This window comes from Coffea arabica, chromosome 11e (assembly GCF_036785885.1).
Source record: "Coffea arabica cultivar ET-39 chromosome 11e, Coffea Arabica ET-39 HiFi, whole genome shotgun sequence".
Taxonomy (NCBI): domain Eukaryota; kingdom Viridiplantae; phylum Streptophyta; class Magnoliopsida; order Gentianales; family Rubiaceae; genus Coffea; species Coffea arabica.
In genome coordinates, this window is record NC_092331.1 from 61002855 (window position 1) to 61023724 (window position 20870).

Consider the following 20870-nt stretch of genomic DNA (forward strand, 5'->3'; position numbering starts at 1 on the left):
ATGTGGAACAAACTTTTTTCCTTTTATGTATGTCTGGAACAAAAAATAAAATTGTTAAGACATATTCAATTGATCTTACACCTGACCTGGCCCATTCTTATTACAAGATTCTTGGAAAGAAATCATACCAACTACCGAGACAGGCACCAATCTGCTATCCAGAGCTGTCTGCAGGCCATCGCAGGTCCCAAGCATCTCCGTCCTTCCTTGCAAACAAAACTGGCCATGAAGTCCTGGACAATCTTCCCCGTCTGAAGGGTTACAACATCAAGAAAACAAAGATTGATGTACATATAAATTGAATAGAAGTATTCAATAACTACTATATATGGCCCCAAAAAACAAGTACTATAACTGCAATATCTGGTGGAGATATCCTTCTGCCCAGTGGCGGAGCCAGTACGTACTATATTACAGCGGGGCATGAGTTCTGTAATTATGAGAATCGAAATGGACAATTATAACACTCTCGTAATAACAAATAGAGATATATAATTATTTACCAATAACTGAAGTACGAGGATGCGAATAACTCATTAATGCTGGACAACGCATTTAAGTATGAATTTTTAATTTGTGCAATAAAAATCACCACCAGAATAAATTTTTAAAGCATCGGACTTAATACTTAAAAGTCATTGATTACAATGATAATGATAGGTTACATATATTGCTAGTTATTTTGTTAACAACAAAAGTATCAAAGCACTTCCGGGCACATAATATTGGCTTTCATCAAATTATTCGGAATAAAAGCAAAAATTTTCACATTTTACTTTTGCTAGTAAAGTCACATTTACAATTTATTAGGGTAGAAGCACAATTCTTACAAAATTTTAAACCTAAACTTGGGACTGTCCTTTGTCCGGTGGGGGCAGGTAGCTCCTCCCGGTCTTGGACCGTCAAAAGTTCTGATTTAGAGGCTTCCTTTGGAGCATAGTTATAAGATTCGGTCCAGCTCGGCTCGACGGTTGAACCGTTCAATCCGACAAACAAACTACAGAATCGAGTTGGATCACTAATTAGATCACACAAATAATAAATTCGTTGACTAATCAATAATTCAACGGTCCAACAAGTGAATCAAAAAAAATCATCGGTTAAACCGCCAACTTAAATTTTTTAAATTATTTTTATAATTTAAAATATATTATTATATTGTATAACATAATTGCAGTCCAATTTGCTGTTCAATCCGCAATTAAATCAAAAATCCGTTGTACGGATCACCTCTCTGAGTCAAGATCCCGGCCAAGTTTTACAAGTATGCTTTGTAAACCAGGCCGCTAGTGGCGGCCGCAGTATAGATTCTGGTAGTTTCAACATTTGCAATACGGCTTCCTTATTCCTGGACTAGAAATCAAAATTTAACGCTAAGCATCATGCAATTCTATACACCAAGGAAGATTTTCAATCTTGGGAACAAATTCAGAAAGGTAAGTGTATCCAACTCTCCGGTTAAAATCACTAGAAGAACATGAAACAACAGTCACTGAACGCACCAAAATGAACAAGTACTTGCTACACGAAAAAGAACAATGACTTCATTAATGTTTTTCATAAAAAAAAAAAACGTTGACTTCATTAATGCCCACAAATCTTTATTAGTAGATAATTCACTAACACTTACAACTCAAACACATGGGTCATTGTCTCTAGAATCCCACTTAACAAGTAGGAACATTGGCCGTATGACTATAAGTTTCCTGATTTGATTTTTAAATTCTTCATTTTTCCTATTCTTTTTTGTAAGGTTTGAAGTCTTTCTTTGGAGTTTATCAAAAAATTGGGTATCGTGTTCAAGTTACTTGTCCGGATAAAAAAGAATATCCTTTTCTTATGACAATAAAGTGAACCACAGAAAGATTAAAATGTCATGAATAATGACAAGAGCCAAATTCCAAAATTGGGTCAAAAGTATAACAGTAAAACGAAATTGTTCAGCAGCACAAATTCAAATTCAAGAACCCAACTCAGCTAGGTTTACATGTAATGGTTCAAATGTAGTAGAAGATTTTGGTCTTTTACTAGAAGTTATTCCAACCAAAATAATACTAACAAGGTGCCAAAAGCTTCGAATTTGACCTAGCTAGGCCCACAGGCTATGCTGTAAATCAAACCAAATAATTTGTTACTCGATTTAAATTGAATCAGGTTGTTCAAACTTGTTTATTTAGGTATCAATTCAAACCCAAACATGATTTCAAATTCAAAAATATTAACGAACCAATCACGATCTTCATTTTGTTCAGCTCGATACGTTTTGAAACATATAAGATAAGTAAATTTCATAAAAATATACCTATTAGTTTCCTTCTTTGACTCCACTTCTTTTCTTTCTATATATTGCTTATCTTATAAAATAGTAAGCATATAATACTCTTGTCTCTTGAATAGGTATAATTGATTTTAATCACATGCCTAATTCATAGTCATAGATTTTCGGAATATCAGAGAGCAAAAATTAAGGAAAAAAAACAACAAATTAGGGTAAAAAATTCTATATAATACAACATGAAATTTCAAGCCAAACCAAACTTTGATTGTATGTGCTTGAATTCGATACTTTGATAAGCCAAATCAAGTTTTCTGTGAACATACTTATGAAATTTCAAGTCAAGTTCCATCAGTTCCTTTCAAAAAAATTTTAAACACAATTCAAGTTCAAACATTTCTTTTAATTTTGAAGCCAATCCTGAACATAAGTCTGTCCCGCTCGTTGAAACTTATTTTCAGCCCTATCCTCAGGGTTGTAATGGGAATCTGTATAGCCGAAGCTTTGGATTCGGGGGTGTGTGGCCCCGATGGGGACCGGGGTGGGGTGGGGAGGGGGGGGGAATGGAAATCGTGATGAAGCTGCTAGCCTTGATCCCAGTCAGCCTCCAAAACCTTGAGCCTTCCCGAAACTCTATAAATTAGGCTTAAAGGGTACAATAGATAGGCTTGAAGAGGCAACTCCACAGCTCTCTTCTCCTCCTCTAGTCTCTTTTCTCCCTTCCATCTTGTGATAGTTTTAGTACTACAAGTAGCACAGTATCTCAAAACTGGACCCATTAGCAACTTTTTTTCCCAAGCCTCCAAGCAGCATGGTCGGCCCTTCAATGCTTAACACATACAAATATAACGTAACCCTTAAATCCTCTCCAACCACCATCAAATTTCTTTGCAGCTATGGCGGCAAGATCCTCCCCCGTTATCCTGATGGCAAGCTCCGTTATCATGGTGGTGAAACCCGTGTCCTTGCTGTTGAACGTTCCATTTCCTTTTCTGGTTAGTTCTTTTTCTCTATATCAATCAGCAGAAATCTCCTATAGCTCCAGCATACATGTACATGTATCGGAGAAAAAAGTGTGCGTGTGTGTATTCAATAGCATGAGATTGGGATTTGTAAATACCGAAATGGTGAATTTTAATGTTATATGGATTGTTTTTGTGGTGGCAGAGCTAGTGATGAAGCTGGGGGAGATGTGTGGAGCATCAGTTAGTCTAAGATGTCAATTGCCAACAGAAGATATGGATGCACTTGTTTCGATCACCTCGGATGAGGATCTTGCCAATCTCATCGAGGAATATGATCTAGCTGCGGTCTCAGCCTCACCAACCACTAATAATGCCCTCAAGATCAGAGCTTTCCTTTCAACCCCTTATAAACCTACCACCAAGAAATCGTCTCCCTCCCATTCCATTGCCTCCTTTTCTACTAGTAGCAATGAGGCTACTTCTCCAGTTTATTCCCCAGCACCTGCTGCTTCCCCTAGCCTGATCAGCTTTAGGCGTCCAATTAAATCAGCTGCAACTGATAGGTGCGTCCATCAGATCATGTCCAGGCCAGCCGTTGCATACCCCCATCCCCTGATGACTTATGAGAAAGCTGCTGCAAAGGGGCTTCCTCATCATCAGTATGTCTACTGTGGCCCTGGAAAAGCTAGCAGCCATGTATATCTCATTCAACATGGCAACCACTGGCAATAGCAGGGTCCTATAAATATCCGATCGATCCACCTGGACTATATCTTCCCCTGCCAGCGGAAGATAAACACCAGGAAAGATGAACCTGATAATATAGGTTGATATATTGCTATATTCAAGAAAGAAGTGGGCAAAAAAGCTTGGCCAAGCAGACGCAGATATATTTAATGTAAGAAGCTACTGTAAATCATCTTACAGAAGGGATTGTCTTTTTTGTTAATCCTTAAGAAGCCAATTAATAGAAATTTTACTACCTCGTCGTCCAATTTTGTAATGGGACCGCATCGTCAAAAATCCAATTGTGATGGTGTGTGTTTTGCAATTAATCAGGCCATTCTGCTATGCTGCTTTTTCCACTAGTCCAAACGATATGATTACAAACAGCCGTCGATCCAATGTTGTTGTTTATATTACTTTCATCTTTTCATCATCTGATAGAAGTTCATATGCATTTTGTAACACGTAACTATATTTTCTGTGGACGTTTATTATCCTGTTTTTATGCTCCTCGTTTCACTATGGATTGGAGTATGCGATCTTATTTCATTTTCATCACATTTGAGTTTTTACTAACGTGTTGCTCCTTTTTTTTTTAAAATGGTAAAATTTTCTGAATCATGTTTGTTGTTGGCACTGGAATTTTTGTTGCTAATTCTGATATTTGCATTTTGCCCTTGCAGGTGCGGCAAGATATGAACACTGATGTCCAGTGGATCAAATTCCAATGTCCTCAAGGTCAATCTGCAAGAAAGTGTGCTCCATCTTTAGCAGCGAAGATCCATAACTCGGTTTCTTCACCTTAATTGTTTTTCAGCGTCAAATATCTATTGAAATTTCAAAATATTCCGACTTTGTGGTTTCAAAAGGTGTCAAAAGTGATTTTCAATGTTTTAGTGCACTGCACAAAAAACGATCCCGCATTTTGTAAAAATCTCCCGCATTACCTGATATACAGTCACGATTAGCTAAAGCTAGAAAACAATCCAACATGACTTTTGATTCTGCAAAATTTTATTTGGCCGAATTTGTTTAGCTCATAAAGTGCAGACCTGTTCATATTGCCTAATGAAGTTTGGCTGATCCCAAAAGTTTTGCACGTAACAAGTTTGTGTGTTTTGAGAAGAATTCCCATTGGATGAAAGAGTGCCAACTTGGACGTGACTCAGAGTGTACTTACTTAATGGGGTATGGTATTTTTTTATTTGTTTATTATATCCACCATACAAAATATCGTGATTTTTATGCTTTGTTTTTTTTTTTTTCCCTTGCACTATTTTAATGCTATTTGTTGTATTAATTCTGACAGGGAAGGAAGTGATATGGAGTTAAATTGACTTGGGGTATCCATTTCATTTTCTAGACCAGGTCAGGTGGAGCCTGGAGGACTTGGAAGAAGCCGATTGCATATTGTCTCTACAAACTACTAGAAAAACGGACCAACTGAAAAAAAGATAATAACAAAATAGTTATAATAAATGAAGAAGAGGCTGAATGTGGAATTCATTGGACGGGGCCAACACTGGAAAACAGAGTGGAATAATTCTGCTCGGGCAAGGAACTCTTCTTTCGAATGAAAGGGAGTAACAATTAACGTCAAGACAGAGGAGACATTTGCCTGAGAAAAAAATGAAAATGAAGGCGACATATGAATTGATGGCTGATGGCCAAGTGACAGCTGGAGCAAGAAATGGACCAATTATTGTTGAGACTACATTGAAAAAATTATTTTAACAAAATCGAAATCGAAGGGAAAAAGATAGAAAGGAAAGGGACCCTTTTCTTTTTTTATATTTCTTCCTATCAAAGAGATGTGGAGGAAGATGAATGCTGCCATAATTTCGGGTGCAAAAGAAATGCTGCCATTCATCAATTGAGGGCAGATGAGATATGAGCGAAGTAATCAAAAGGACACGAAGATAGGAAGGGAATCAATTTTTTTTTTCTTTTTTCATTTTGAAAGGGAATCAATTTTTGAAGATAAAATAAAAAGTGGTTTAAGGTTATCCTACCCCACCAATGTTCTGATCTTTTCATCGCTTGGAGGAAAAGACTTTTGCCAGGCGAGGCCCGGGCACACCTTCCACTCAGAATTAAGCCTGTTCTTCTCCTCTTGACTATGGATGGGATCACGATCAAAGTGTTCGGTGCTGTGGGAACGTCAGCATCAAAGTGTGGTGTGGTCTGTGGAGCCATTGCAGCTGTGTCATTATATATTTATTAGTATTATAGGGTTTTTGAAGAGTGAACATATATGGATGGATCATGGAGAAAGAACAATGGAAAGTTTATCTGCAGTTGGGAAAGATAACTTGGGGTCATTCCAGGGTTGGAATGGGTAAAGGAAATTGTGAGACTCGTGAGAAAGAGAGAGTTGAATTGAACGCATAGATAGAAAGAAAGGACGTTTTCCAGTGAAATTGTCATCTATCCCTGTCTGAACCAGCAGATGCGTAAAGAAAAATGATAAGGTTATCTTTTTCTTCAGTAAACAAAACTACATTAGCAGACACAAAACAATCGCAATCCCACGACCTAACGATATTTGGCTTGATTTCAGTGTTCTGACTTGGAACTTCCCTCCTTGATCCTTCTTTTTTTATCCTACTATATAAATATATGTTTTCATTTAACGCCAAATTAGGTAATGCCGAATACTGGTTCTTGCTCCATTAGATGAAAGTTAATTGAAAAGAAAAGTGGAATCCGAGCACAGCCCCCCTCCCTGTAGGGAAATTAAATGCTATACGTAATTAAATTAACCAAAGACGAATACCACTACTTACAACTTACAAGAGAAGGATGCCTAATCCAATACGCACTTTACGTATTGGTCCTTACCTTCTCATATTAGCAGCCACAAACAAGGGAGAGCATGCAATGATGATTATTATTACTGATTATTAAGGGGAGAAAATCTCCATCTTATCCGATGAAGTGGTGGGGTCAAGTTGGATTAGGATGGATGAAAACGAAATCTACAGTCATGGGGTGGTGTCATAATAATTTTGATTAGATCATGAGAAAGGAAATAATTCAACTATACAATAGTAACAACAATATTGCAGTGCATGGCCGGTGTCTGATAACACAACCAATGGACGATAGTTGGTTGTTATTATTATCTCTTCATCTCTTGAAGATAAATTAACTTCGACAGTATGTATATAGTATTCCCAATACATTCCCTTTTCCTTGTCTTTTTTGTGTATCGTACGTATCAGGAAATGCCACCACATAATGTAGCCTTATCTCGTATTGGTCCGGAATGCTATTTCTGTCTAGATTAATGCTAAAAGGGCGGAGCAGAAACAGTAGTGATTTACTTCTTAATTCTTAAAAAGCTTTCACATCAAAGTATTGGCATGATCATGGACCAGCAAAGAACCTCTTGTAGCTAGCCGTAATAATACGTAGTAATATATTCATGCGTCTGGGATTCATTGTTGATGAGGTCCCGTCAAGATAATGAACTGCAAGCATTTGTAGCAGTAGATGGCGACGATGAAGATAAGCAATATGATATGGAATAATGAATGCTCAGTCTACTTCTGTCCAGCACGAGCTAGGGATGGATGGTAACGACACTCGAGAGAAAATTGGAATGCCCCATTCTCCTTCTTAATTGGTGCAGCCGTTGTTTCTGGTAAACTTTTTCTAGACATGGGACGTGTTTTTCCAGGGAGTTGAGTTGAGAAGCAGTTGTTTTCGTCTAGGCACAATCAGTTCCTAGTCCCACTGTTTCTTGATAAACAACCTCTAATATTGGGTTAAACCAATACAATTGAGTTGCGTCTCATGAGTTCATACTTGGATAACTATGGATGACAAAACTGAGCTGTCCAGAGGTAACACTTACAAATAAATTGTTATGCATCTGTGGAAACATAACCATTTATATAAATTTTGTGGACTGCGACTATATAAGAAGCAAAAAGGAATAAACAGAAGAAAGGAGAGTACACCTTTGTTTCTTACAAAAATTGAGTTATGCCTCTTAAATTCTGTAATCACATTAACAACCATTCAGGTATTGAATTAGACTACGTAATCTTTTATAGAGTTTGTTAAAAAAAATCGTATTTTAATCGCAAAAATTTTCACATTAGGATGTTTTTGGAATTAAAGAGCTAGAAGTATCAAAAAAACAGTAAATAATAGAGAAGTGAACATAATTATATGGATGAGGACATTTGTTTCCCGCTCCACCCTTATAAGCAATTTAAAGGACAAATAAATAAATAAAAACTTTTGGGGAGATTAATAAATTTAGAACAAATTAAGGGGCCACTCCTGCAGTTATGACAAAATTTAGAGGAGAGAAGTACAATTTAGGGAAATATGGAGGGAACCAAAACCCGGTCGAGTAGTTTAAACCGACCCAAAATGACAACAAACCAAATCACCGTCTTCAAAGTAGCCTTTCCATAAACCCTAAACCCCGTAATTTCCTCTTTCCCCCTTCAATCCCAAAAAGAAAAGAAGACCCGAATAAGCTAATCAATCATCATCAACCCAGATCAAAATGCAGCACGACGAAGTAATATGGCAAGTTATCAGACACAATCACTGCAGTTTTATGGCCAAGTAAGCTCCTTTTTGTTGTTCTTTCTGCTCCTCAATTTCTAACTTGATGGATTTGTTAGTATTTTTTGTTTTTTTTTAGCTTTAATTTTATGGGTTTGGGTTTTGGGTGTTTAATTTTAGAATTGAAACGGGGAATTTTTGTCGAAACCCGTATAACGTCACTGGAGTGTGTAATCGGAGCTCTTGCCCTCTTGCTAATAGTCGCTACGCCACCATCCGTGATCATGAAGGTACTATTTGTTCTTTCCATCCGTGAACAATTTCACCTCTTTTTGTTTTCTAGACTGGGTTTTTTTACTGTATTACTTTTTGTAGTCAATTATATTTTGCCTCTTACAAAATGTAGTATGGAACTCGAAGAAATGAATTGGAAAATAACTAATTATGTTGTGACTTAATGCATTTGTTATGATCTTTGACTGGCTGCTCGTTTAACAAAAATGGTGGAGAATGGGCACCAGGGTTGCACATGGTTTAGGGCTAAAAGACAAATTAGATTATTTGATACTGAAATCGTTCTTGGCTTAATAAGAGCTTGGTTGAGTTTAGGTATTCAACTAATCAAATTAAGCTCCAGCAAGATTTAGTTTCAATAGCTTCCAAGTTGAGAGCAATAAACATAAAAAACTCAAATATAGCTATAGCTAGATCAATCTGTCTGAGCTCTAGTTGAGCTCAGTTTGATAAAAGTCCATTCAAGCTGGAATGGGTAATGATCAAGTCGAGCTCCAAAGTTCATTAATAACTTGTTAAAGAAAATTAAACAAGCCTGTGGAGGCAGCTTTCTTGTTCTGTGGAGCAACGTACTCCAGGTGTTGTATTCTTGCCTTATTTTCCCCTAGGAAAAATAGGTTTTTCAAGGAGGTGTTGTAGGCCATCATTTGCCCTTAAGGAAAAGGCCGTGTCTTGTTAAATATGCGTCCTCAGTTTATTTAACATCTTCTGTAAAGGAGTCGTTCTAAAATATTTTCTCTGCACTGGTTTATTATGGATGTTTCTGTTTAATGATTGATAGTGTTATTGCCTAGAAGATTTGACTTTGAAATCTTGCATATTAAATAAATTAATTTAGTTTTGCTTGTACAGTTGCTCACACCTTGATGTTATTGGTTTATTGTTTAACCAGACAATGTTGTGGTCTTCATTTTCTGCAGGAGTGTTCTATCTATACATGAAAACTATAGAAAGGGCCCATATGCCAAATAAACTGTGGGAAAGAGTTAAATTGCCTAGAAATTATGAGAAAGCACTTGAAGTCATCGACAAACATTTGGTAACTAAAATCTTGTATTGTGTTAATCTGTTTTTTGCATTTGACTGATCAATATATGCTATTGTGCTAGGCACCATATTCCTTGCTAAATTTCTTTCTCTTTCTCCTTGACAGATGTATTGGCCAAAATTCCTTGTTCATAAAACAAAACAACGATTAACTAAGATGACCCAGATGCGAATACGCATGAGGAAGCTTGCATTAAAAACGAGGTTCATGCTTCTTTTACTGTCTGTGTTGCTCTCTTTTCAAATCTGTCAATTGAAGTTGTAAATACTTGATACCGGATTGCTATGAGTACACCTAATGATTGTTGTGCTCATGGTTTTAATTGGTGAGAAAGCTTATCTTTAAGTGCATATTTGGTTTGACTGCCAGAATAACTTGTTCAAGTTGGCAAAGTAAACAATAGGCTAGCCAAATATTTACTTAGCTATAACCCCTTGACATTTTTCATGTGAAGACTGGATTTTGCTAAACAATTAAGCCTTGAATGCATATGTTTCTACTTATCATGTGAAAAGAGAATGAACATTTCTATACAGGTCCAACTGAAAGTGCTTGTGTCATGATTCAATAGAAATCCTATTGTATGTATCAAGAATATGCAGGGGGAAAAAAAAAACTTGTCAGTTGTGGGGGTGATGATTTTCTTTGTTTGGAAGCTTTCTTTTGCCTTGATTTTTCTCTTTTGTATGGCCTTATTATAAATATAACCATTGCCTCTATATTCTTATCTCCTTTCACAGCAATATAATTACATTACAAAATTTTTGTGGTTTAATATGCTCTTCTTAGGGTATAACTTTTCCTCTTTACTTGATTTCTTCAGGGAGAAGATAATGACCACACCCAGAAAGGAGAAGAAAAGAGAGGCTCGGAGAGAAGAAAAGGCTGAAAAGGCCGCAGTTTTGGATAAGGTTTTGTATGACTAGCTGTCATGTCTAACTTTCTAATTCGCTAATTTTTCATGAGTTTATGTAGTGGAATGTATGAAATGTTTTTCCCATTTACTCATGTTTTCAGCAATTATGCAGAGTATTGAAAAGGAATTGCTTGAACGCCTCAAGCGCGGAGTGTATGGTGACATATATAATTATCCTGTCAAAGAGTACAATAAAGTTCTTGACATGGAAAGGCAGCAGGCTGCTAGTGAAGATGAAGATGAGGTCTAAACTACATAAAACTTCTGAACTTGACATTTTCTTGCATTTTCGGCCCTTTGTTTCTGCTTTTTGATTTTTCTTGGGGTTTGTTTTAGGTAGAATGCATACTGACAAACTTCTGTACAACTGATTTTATTAGCAGGAAGGTGAGATAGAGTATGTTGAAGGGTACGAAGAACTTGAAGAGGAAGAAGATATGGAAGACTTAGGTGACCTGGCAATAGGTGCAGATGATGACACTGGTAACACTGAATATTTGATCATGCTATTCTCATTTAGGTTTCTGTTAGTTGTTATCCTCGTCATTTGTTCCCTTCTGTACATTTTCCCTTTAGAAGTGTCTGCTTGTACATATGTAACCGTTTTACAGAAGGCACCTCTGATTTCATGTATTCATTGTTTGTGGTTGTGTCTATCTGTTGGAGATAAGGAAAAGATAATGGTTGTAATTGGTAGTACCCCTCAAGCCAGTTGAAAGTGCATATGAAATGGGAACATAAGATTCTAAAATTGCTTATTGATGATGTAGTTGGAATCAGCGATGATGATGAAGAACACGTTACAGCTACTGACCACCAGAGGAGGAGAAAAGAATATGGCATTTCTGAAAGGAAGCTTGAGAAAGATGAATCTGGAGCCAAGCAAAAGAAGAAAGCAAAAGTTCTTATTGAGGTTAGACATCTAAAGCATCACATTCAACCGTTTATGGGTGATTGCCGTTTACATAATTCCTACTTGCCATTTTTTCCTTTTCTACTAGGTTGAACATGAAGATACAAGCGAGAGACAAACAATGGTTCAATAGAAATGTATGTTTTCTCTGCTCGTATACAGACGCATGAACCGGAAGAGCGATCAATTTTGCTTTGTTTTTCACATCAATGAGTTAAGCTGTAGGCTAGGCTGTTTGGAACATGTTCTGGTAAGTTTTGATCTTGTTTCAGATGGAGGATATTTGGTCTTATTCGACCTCTTGTACCAGCTCATAAACTAGTTCATCAATTCCTTGTTCAACTCGGTACTAAAGCTTGAGATGTAATTGACGCATATGAAGTTCTAAAGAGCAAAAACAAAAAATGTGTACACTCGTTTTCTAAAATTTTTCAGGGATCAGAATTGACTACTGTGAATCTTTTCTTTCTTTGTGTTTTATTCTTTAAAAAAAAAGAAAGAAAAGATTATTGGTGAAATTATAAGCTTGTCTCTACTTACCACATAAAATTACAGGTATGAACTGCCGTAAATTGGTTACCCGATCATTCATTAATGCCAATCATGCAAATTCGCACGTTTGCTTGCCTTGATTAGACAATTGAAACGAAACCAAGGGTGCGTTCGAGTATTGAATTGGGTTATCAAGGGGGAAAAAAAAGTTTTGAAGAGGAAAAGTGAATAAATTGTGACTGTTTTAATACAATTTTCAAGGAGAATTATGTAAGTCATCTTCTAATATATCTTGATGCAAACTAAAACTTCAAACTTAATTAATAAAATGTTGAAATTTAATTGAGGATAAGAATGAATAGATATTATTTAGTAACTTAAGTGTGTTTTGGTCAAGTTTTTATTTTCTTAAGGCGGTGTACAAGATTGATGATGACATGAAACGGGAGAGAAAGAATACTCAGAATAGGAGAGGGTAGGTATTTTCCAACAAGCCGCTGTCCGGTCAACTGCCATGAAAATTGTTCTCAATCCGTGGTAGGTAGAAGTAAAGAATCCGTCGATCAGCCACCGAGCCGTTGACGTGTTTACCATTTCTCAAGACCCTTTCACCGTGGTGCGTAGTCTTCTGATTTCTCACTCTTTTTTAACTACTAAAGACTAGACGTGCATCATCTACTGTAAGTGGTGATGGATGCATAGGCTTGCATGATTTTGAATTCGATGGATTGATGGAATTTTTTTCATCCAAGAATTGTAAGCACGATAGTCATATTCAATCTGGAAGATGAAAAAAGCAGTGCTGATCGAGGCTTCTCTTGAGGAGGATGATGGAATTGATGAGGAAGTTGCTGAGATACTGTCGTCCCAAAAGCTGGAGGCGGTGGACCGAGTGGATCTTTCGGGGCGTCAACTTAAATTTCTACCTGAAGCTTTCGGCAAACTTCGCGGCTTGATCGCTCTCCGTCTCTCTCATAATCAACTGGAGGTCGGTTGTTTGTTATGTATGTTCATTCAAGAGAACTTTTGTATGGATTTCACCACCACCCGCAATTGGCTACCTTCTTTCTTTGTTGACCTCTACAAAAATCCAAGAGGAGTCCCCGAAAATCTGTGAAATTGGATTTTTTCTTTCTTTGTTGATCTCTATAAAACATGAGGAATTCGACGACTCTAGTTTCAAGTAAATCAGTTATACTTGCTTTTGGAACGATACCCATATAAATCAGGAAAGGTTAACTTTTACTCTTGCTTCCTGATGTTTTCCACGTAAATTCTTTCTTACTACTCCTAGAAAGTTTTGTGGTACCGCAATTGTGGGAATTCTCTCCTGTTTAGTGTTCCAAAAATTCGTTTCTAACATGAATCAGTCAACATAAAAACAGATCATTCCCGATTCAATTGCTGGTTTGGTGAGGTTGGAGGAGCTCTATTTATCTGCCAACCACCTGCTAACGTTGCCTGATTCAATTGGTTTGTTGACAAATCTGAAAGTTCTGGATGTGTCCGCAAACAAGCTTAATTCCCTGCCTGAAAGCATTGCTGGCTGTAGGTACGTACTATAAGTTTTTACCCAGTCCTCCTGCGGCTGCAGCTCAGTTCACACTACTTTGTATCATATGATGGTGATCGTTATGTTCATTGACAGGTCGTTGGTGGATTTAGATGCAAGTTTTAACAACCTAAGCTTTCTTCCAACGAATTTTGGCTATGGCCTGGTGAATCTGCAAAAACTCTCTGTTCACCTGAATAGAATCCGAGCGCTTCCTAATTCTGTTTGTGAAATCCAATCCTTGAGGTACCTGGATGCTCATTTTAATCAGCTTCATGGCCTGCCATCGGCAATTGGGAAGTTACAAAATCTCGAGTTTCTGAACGTAAGCAGTAATTTCAAAGATTTGACGGGCCTTCCTGAAACAATTTGTAACTTGAGCAACCTCAGAGAGCTTGACCTCAGCAACAACCAAATCAAATTCCTGCCCAGTTCCCTTTTTGAACTCGGAAACTTAACCAAGCTCAATCTGGATCAGAACCCACTAGTAATCCCTCCTATAGATGTTGCAAACAAAGGGGTTGAATCTGTGAAGGAGTTCATGGAGAAGAGACAGCTTGATATGCTTGCTGCTGAAGAGCAAAGACGACAACTTGAAGCAGATAAGCAAGCTCAGACTGGTTGGTTGGCCTGGGGCACCTCCATGTTGCATGATCTTGTCTATGGGGTTTCTGAGAGCGTTTCGGGCTACCTTGGGGGAACAAATGCTTCGAAGGATCCATATTTGGATCAGCAATTATAATCTCTACGGTCCGTCTCTTTCTTTCTGGTTCAACAATATAATAAAGTCCCTATGGTTTGCTTTTTCTGGCGCCAAGACTGAATGGTGGGCGATTGCCTTCCGAGTCTGAATTCATCATGCCTATGTATGTACAGTGTTCTGTGCTTCGATTCACCAGCTTAATGCTTTGTTGACGCTCTTCAGTCTTCATTGTATTACAAGGGGTGATCACGAGGAGCAATACATTTACGATGAAGATATTATCTAAATTAATAAAATGATTCCAAATTAATTAGGGTTTTCATATTTGTGTCTTGCCGGGAGATGGAGAAACTTATTAGAGTTTATTTATTTATTTCTTGGGTAGGCAAGAAATTTATTAATGCCTGAAGAAGATAAAAACTGCTCCTATAACGGACGTGTCCCCAGAAACCCAATCATAATGAATAAACTAGCCAACAAAGGGTTACTAATAAACAAGCACACTCTAAAACATCTCAAGAACTACAAGATGGTGTCTAGTAATTCCCGAGTTCTTGGAACCCAAAGGATTGTGCAACAACTCTACTCTACATAGAAAATAACTTACATTTAACTAATGAGTAAATTTTATATACAATATTAGTGTATATACTCTCACGGTTGAATGGATGACACGTGAGTAAATTTTGAATTTATATATTTAATAATAATGATAGTGTATACACTGACAGTGTGTATAAGATTAATCCCTAACTAAATAAGAAGGAAAAAAAATCTCCTTTTGGATTGTCTTCCGCTTAAGCAGAGCTATGGTCTTGCGGATTGGGCCAACGTTACGAATACAAGTACACAGCCCCAACCAGTCAATGCGATCCTAAGTGTTTTACGGCCTAATTTGCCCAAAATGCATACCGAGAAACCACAAATTATTTTGGGCTCATAAGCAGAAAGCCCACAAGAGTAGTGCTAGTAAAAAGCCCAAGATGCATGCCCATTTCTCCAGTATGCTTGGCTATCTTGTAAAATACTTTCTTGGGAGCCAACAAGTGCGCAAAGCCGAATAAAACATGAAAAGAAACAAGCAGATCATTATTTATTCCCTTTGATAAGGATTTGCTCAGGTCCGTTTTCGTGTTAGTGCATAGTGGATCAAACACAATAAATGTCAAATTTAATCCATAGTCGTGAAAGATATCCAACCTTTTGCATCAAATTTTTGAACTTTTAACCAAATAATCAGTGACTATTTGTAAGATAAGTGAATATCAAAATTAAAAAGTTTTTTGGGGTGAAAAAGAAAAAAGGGTGTCGTTCTTTGTCTTTTCCTTTTTTTTTTTTTTTTTTTGGGGGAGTGGGGGGGGGGGGGGGTGGGGGGTTGGTGTGTGTGTGTGCAGAAAAAGGTTGCGAATTCAGACGGCGAAATGACATAAGGTGATCATTGTGTCGGTCATATCAGAATGGGAAAGGGATCGATATCGTTCTCAGGACGTAGGAAGAAAAGAAACGAAAGAAATTATTGCTAGCTACTTGAAGAGAAAGGGAACTAGCGAATGGGATTGGCGATGACCGTCGATCTTCCCAATGTTAATCTGGAATGGTATCAGGATAATCCAACGGCAATGTAAACCTGAGGAGCAGAAATAACTGTGCATGGACGTGACCCTTTGCTATATCCTTCTTTTCATTTTGCTTTTCCGAGGACCCTTCCGCGATCTGAAAACTAGTCTATTACTGGACCTGCATATCAACTGATTCGGGAGGCCGCATCTGATCATGTTGTTTGTTGCCTTTTCAGTCTTTTCTTCTCTTCTTCTTCTTCTTCATCTTCTTCTTCTTATCACCATCTGAATTTATTTGTACGATAGAATTAAGTGCTCTGCTCATATTAAGTTTACCTGCATACGTAGACCTTAACTAATTATAGCACGCATAGCATTCCAGGCAGAAGAAGTAAAAATTTATACGAGTGAGGGCATGCAATTTTTTTTTCTTCTGTTTTTCTTTTCCTTTCTTCAAGTGTAAAAGCTAGCCACTCAATCTAGTACCAGTTAAAGATACATGGAGTAAACCATTCTAGCTACAAGTACGTCGGCATCCTAAAGTTAAACCAAAACCTTCTAGTAAAAGTCTCTCCAACAAATCTTTTCCTTTTTTCTTTTCTTCTGAATCTGTCTATAAAAGAGATACTTTTTGAGGAGCAAGGGCATGCAAAAGATATAGCTGAATTGCTTAACGCACGTGAGCACTTGTTCTTCCATCACATGTGTTTTAACTGGCGTCTGGTAAATGGGTATGAGAGACAGAAATGAGTAGCATCAAAGTTGATAATACACTCATATTGATTATTTGGTAGATTACTGTGACAATGAGACGACAATTGTTAGGTCTTGCCTAATTTCATTTCTCGCGTATACTTAGTTTGGATCTCAATTAATTAGCTTTTTAATAGATTGAAGCCTATTCCACCCCAAATTAAAGAAGTATGATGGGATCCCTACCCAAAATTAAAGAAGTGTGGATATATGATTCCGATTTCGAAATCTAAACCAAGCACTTGTATTAAAGTCAACAGAAAAAAGGGATACACACATCGCAAATATCATCTTTTATCTTTGTTTGTTAATGTAGTTCTTCTTCATCGATCAACATCATGGTAGTCTCTTATTACACCAACAAGGCCAAGCTAGGCACAGTAGTCAGAACAAAGCCTCACATCCCAAATAAGGATATGTACAGTGAAGTCTCCAAATCGAGCAGTTTAGATGCGTGGTAAAGCACTAGCAAAGAAGCAGGTTGTTTTGCACGCCATGCTTCATGCAGCGCTCTGTCATTGGCCGATCGACAAACTTTGGCGGAGTTTTTATTTTGTTTATTCTTCTTCTTCATAATTGAACAAATTTACGCAGTCTAAAATGTGCCGCTGAAGTCAACCATCGCACGGGCATGCAGCCGCAATCTTGTAGGTATTCGTTGTCCTAAGGCTGCAGCTACTATGAGCTAAAAAAGTGGGTTCAAAGTTTTAAGAGCCTCAAAATTTGATCATAACAAGCCCACGTGGCGCATGATTTGTGGTGGATTGTTCAGGACTAACACCCTCCTGTCTAAGGATCCTTATGAAAGCAACGTGTCCTGACTTTATACGAGCCAACCCCCGACAATGGTATCAATAAAATCTTACTTGAGAAACCCTAGATGAGACGAGAGCAACGAAGATGTAAAGAAATCTTTTGCAAGGGTTTTCTTTTGGGATTGTGATTATACCATGATCTTATAGGTTAAACCCATTTTTTCTTAGCCTGACCGATTGTTTACATGCTGCTGTTTTCTTGGGAAACCCAATCATACTGTGATGATGCGTCCTATTTGTTTCGTGCAAAGGTCATAAAACTACTACTACTATACTATGATTTAATTCCCTGTGGACAAGCCAACACGTAAATCCTTTGTATACTTATTTTGCACGTGTAGGTGAGGATTTCAACTACTATTGAGGAAAATTGGAGATCCATTGTACTCCGTAAATGATAAACTTACAGATCTGATTTGATGGCGTTTCCTTGTCAGTTTCCTCCAATTCATTGGAATTTGTATGGACTACTTCATTTATATGGAGTACTATATAGTTTCTTTTAACTTTGGAATTGCAAATGTCAAAAAAGATGGAAGATGAAAAGTCTTTCGCTGTGAGTAAGTTAAGAAATTTTTGGTACAAAGAAATTATAGAAAAACAGAAAATATGTGCATGCATGTTTGATGGAGCCATGGAGGTGTACAAATAAGGAAGAATAAAACCCTGGATGGTCTCCTTTGGTTGTTTTGGTTATTTATCTCCATTTGAATCTCGAGAAGGAATATCCGGATTACAACGAACGGTGCAGCGATCTTTTATTACTGTGATGGCTAAAGGAGGTGACAAAACTGCGGAGATGGTACAATAATCAGTTACAAGCATGCATGATAGTAAGTAGCGAGCACTAGTAGTAGTAACTCAAATAGGCTTGGCGTGCCATGCATTAAGTTTAGGGTTTTTTAGCAGCCAGCCTGGGGTTTTTAATTGGCCATTTTTCTTTGGTTCTCCTGCCTGCAGATATGTGTGTGTGTGTGAGCCGAGGCCATAGTGTGCAGCCTTTTTTTAGGCTGAGTTTCACCGGAATTTAGAGTGTCTGTATAGATACAGTTAATTTTAGGGGACAGTATGATCAGGAGAACCTGACACCACCACCATGACTTGCAGATATGCAGTGGCTATCCCTATTCTCAATGCTCAATACTCAATACTCATCTCTTAGAATCCGCATTACACGGTATTTAACGCGTATCCCATGCAATAACAGTTCAATACGTATGCCATGTTGAAATGATCCTTTCTTTTTCTATGTTTTGATCTTTCGTCATGTTCTAGTGTTTGTGACTCTCAAACGTTGTTGCTATTTTCGTTTATGGGCTGATTCATTTTTGCAGCAGGAAATTTCAGGAGGCAAGATATGCTTTATTACTGTGTGACCTTTTGACTTAGTAATGAACTCTCTTTATTCTTTGTTGTGTCTCATATGTATACTTCTTCAATGCATCTGCAATTCTGTTCACCACAAATATGGTCCAATGTTGCGGGCATTGGTGTCCTTTCCGGCAAGAAAGTGCTACTTTTAATTACTCTGACCTTCAATATTCCCCTATCTGCTATCTAACCGGAAAAAGTTTGGTACACTTCTTAAATTCTCAAAATTAACTGTGAATTCAAGTAGGTATGTCCTTTTATTCTTTCCACCAATTTGCCACGTTACTTATCAAGCATGTTTGACAACAAATTCGTAATTAAAAGCCCGTTTGGATTACTATTTTCTAAAATTTTTGTAGATAAATATACTGTAACGATCTGGTGCATGTGAAGTAAAAAGATAACTGAAAAAATATATTTATGAAAAATATATAAAAATTTAGAGAAAAATGGCAATCCAAAACGCCTAAATTTACATGAAATGTGAATGTAGTTACTTTTCAAAACCAAAATCACATGAGTTGTCTAACAAACAAATACTAACAATTAAATTGTTAAAATTCTCAGAACAAAATGTTTATAATGACTTGTTCAAATTTTAAAAATTCTCAAAGGCAACTAAAGGGATGGCAACTTTTTCTACAATAAAGGTCTATTTGGATAGCTTATTATTTGTAAAAATTTATTTTATTGTTTCATAAACACAGTTTTCAATCACCTATTTATCTTTTCAATTATTTTTTTATCTTATATACACCACATCAAAAAAAAGTGCTATAATATTTTTTTAAAAATTATCCCAATTAATCTCCTATCCAAGGACTCCTTATATATTTACCAAAATAATACTTTGTGTGTTTAGATAGAAGATTATTTGGAATAAATTTTTTTTAAAAAAAATACTACAGCATTTTTTTATAATATGATGTATATAAGACAAAAATGTTATTAGAAAAATAAAAAGGTAGTTTAAAAATATATTTATGATGTAATCAACTTTTTTATAACTAAAAAACTATCCAAACATGTGTTGGGATAGTTGATTATTTGCAATAATTTTTTTTAAAAAAATATTAGAATATTTTTTTTATGTGATGTATGTGAGATAAAAAAATAATTAAAAAATATGTTGACGACACAAATAAATAATTTTTTGTAAATAATCTACTGTCCAAACAAACAATTTTCAAGAAGAGCATATAGAGTTAAAACCTAAATGCTACGAGTAAGTTCCGTAGCATAAGGTCCTACTAATCTATCAACTACATGTATATTGTGAGCAACCTAGAATAATAAATTTAGCTCTCAATTTGAAAAGATTGGCAAATACCAAAGGCCACTTTGGTCCTTAGCCCTCGCCATTTCTGTCCAATTAGTCGGTCATGTGCTTTTTTCCTCTTGGCCTTGCACGTCTTCTCAACCCTGTTGCCGTGAAGTTCTTTCTCCAAAATGACATGCTTGGCTGTTGCATCTATGACTACCCTACATGCAGGGGAGGGTGTGTGTGTGAGACTGTGTGTGCATTCTACTGAGCTATCGTAGTAGAAGTAGCATTCAACATCATAAATTCTTCCTTTTACATTACTGATGAAAAGATGGTATGCAGAGAGAGAGCACAGAGACAGCTGTCTCGGAAAATTATTTGTTTGTATAGTAAACACATTACTTTTTATCTCGTATACATCATATCATATAAAGTGTTACAGTAATTATTTTAAATAATCTCCTATCCAAACACATTGGACGAGCCACTTTTGTTGATTCATGTTTTGTCCAAAATTTGGATTGATCCGATTTTTAAAAATTTAATGATTCAAATTATATCACATTAATTGATGAGATGGTGTGGTACAATCTATATCATTAGATTTTTTAAAATTAGTTTACCGAATTGTAGCCTTTCATTCATAATCTAATGTGCCAGGCTCACAAGCTTGTGTTGTGAAAGATAAAACTGATAA

General features: G+C 36.7%; 3 protein-coding genes across 8 annotated transcripts; all 3 read left to right on the plus strand.

Moving 5' to 3' along the window:
- Window positions 1-2927: 2927 nt before the first annotated feature.
- Window positions 2928-6525, plus strand: LOC113719452 (uncharacterized). 2 transcript variants are annotated; one of them, XR_003454891.2, is made up of 4 exons: window positions 2928-3270; window positions 3443-4138; window positions 4650-5154; window positions 5276-6525. XR_003454891.2 is itself a non-coding variant. In XM_027244655.2 (2 exons), exons 1-2 carry the CDS (start codon window positions 3087-3089, stop codon window positions 3970-3972), a joined length of 714 nt encoding a protein of 237 aa, XP_027100456.1. In that variant the 5' UTR covers window positions 2928-3086; the 3' UTR covers window positions 3973-4222. The 2 variants fall into 2 exon arrangements, 1 of the variants encoding a protein (XP_027100456.1); XM_027244655.2 differs by lacking the exons at window positions 4650-5154; window positions 5276-6525 and having other exon boundaries at window positions 3443-4222.
- A 137-nt stretch (window positions 6526-6662) lies between these two features.
- On the plus strand, window positions 6663-12091 carry LOC113719450 (uncharacterized). 4 transcript variants are annotated; one of them, XM_072072692.1, is made up of 9 exons: window positions 6663-8553; window positions 8674-8783; window positions 9708-9826; window positions 9941-10038; window positions 10659-10746; window positions 10864-10995; window positions 11132-11216; window positions 11522-11664; window positions 11753-12091. In XM_072072692.1, exons 1-9 carry the CDS (start codon window positions 8492-8494, stop codon window positions 11795-11797), a joined length of 882 nt encoding a protein of 293 aa, XP_071928793.1. In that variant the 5' UTR covers window positions 6663-8491; the 3' UTR covers window positions 11798-12091. The 4 variants fall into 4 exon arrangements, with proteins under 4 accessions (XP_071928793.1, XP_071928794.1, XP_027100454.2 ...); XM_072072693.1 differs by having other exon boundaries at window positions 8024-8553; window positions 11135-11216; XM_027244653.2 differs by having other exon boundaries at window positions 8054-8553; window positions 11132-11234.
- Window positions 12092-12528: 437 nt separating this feature from the next.
- LOC113719449 (plant intracellular Ras-group-related LRR protein 3) lies at window positions 12529-14733 on the plus strand. 2 transcript variants are annotated; one of them, XM_027244652.2, is made up of 4 exons: window positions 12530-12772; window positions 12909-13144; window positions 13542-13708; window positions 13805-14733. In XM_027244652.2, exons 2-4 carry the CDS (start codon window positions 12944-12946, stop codon window positions 14448-14450), a joined length of 1014 nt encoding a protein of 337 aa, XP_027100453.1. In that variant the 5' UTR covers window positions 12530-12772; window positions 12909-12943; the 3' UTR covers window positions 14451-14733. The 2 variants fall into 2 exon arrangements, with proteins under 2 accessions (XP_027100452.1, XP_027100453.1); XM_027244651.2 differs by having other exon boundaries at window positions 12529-13144.
- Window positions 14734-20870: the final 6137 nt, after the last annotated feature.

Excerpts from the sequence above, each read along its gene's own strand:
- LOC113719452 (XM_027244655.2), top strand. The coding sequence starts at position 3,087 with ATGGTCGGCCCTTCAATGCTTAACACATACAAATATAACGTAACCCTT. Across the intron at positions 3,271-3,442 it reads ACGTTCCATTTCCTTTTCTG|AGCTAGTGATGAAGCTGGGG; the intron begins GTTAGTTCTTTT and ends TTGTGGTGGCAG.
- LOC113719450 (XM_027244653.2), top strand. The coding sequence starts at position 8,492 with ATGCAGCACGACGAAGTAATATGGCAAGTTATCAGACACAATCACTGC. Across the intron at positions 9,827-9,940 it reads AAGTCATCGACAAACATTTG|ATGTATTGGCCAAAATTCCT; the intron begins GTAACTAAAATC and ends TCTCCTTGACAG. Across the intron at positions 10,747-10,863 it reads AGGCCGCAGTTTTGGATAAG|AGTATTGAAAAGGAATTGCT; the intron begins GTTTTGTATGAC and ends GCAATTATGCAG.
- LOC113719449 (XM_027244651.2), top strand. The coding sequence starts at position 12,944 with ATGAAAAAAGCAGTGCTGATCGAGGCTTCTCTTGAGGAGGATGATGGA. Across the intron at positions 13,145-13,541 it reads TCTCTCATAATCAACTGGAG|ATCATTCCCGATTCAATTGC; the intron begins GTCGGTTGTTTG and ends ACATAAAAACAG. Across the intron at positions 13,709-13,804 it reads GAAAGCATTGCTGGCTGTAG|GTCGTTGGTGGATTTAGATG; the intron begins GTACGTACTATA and ends GTTCATTGACAG.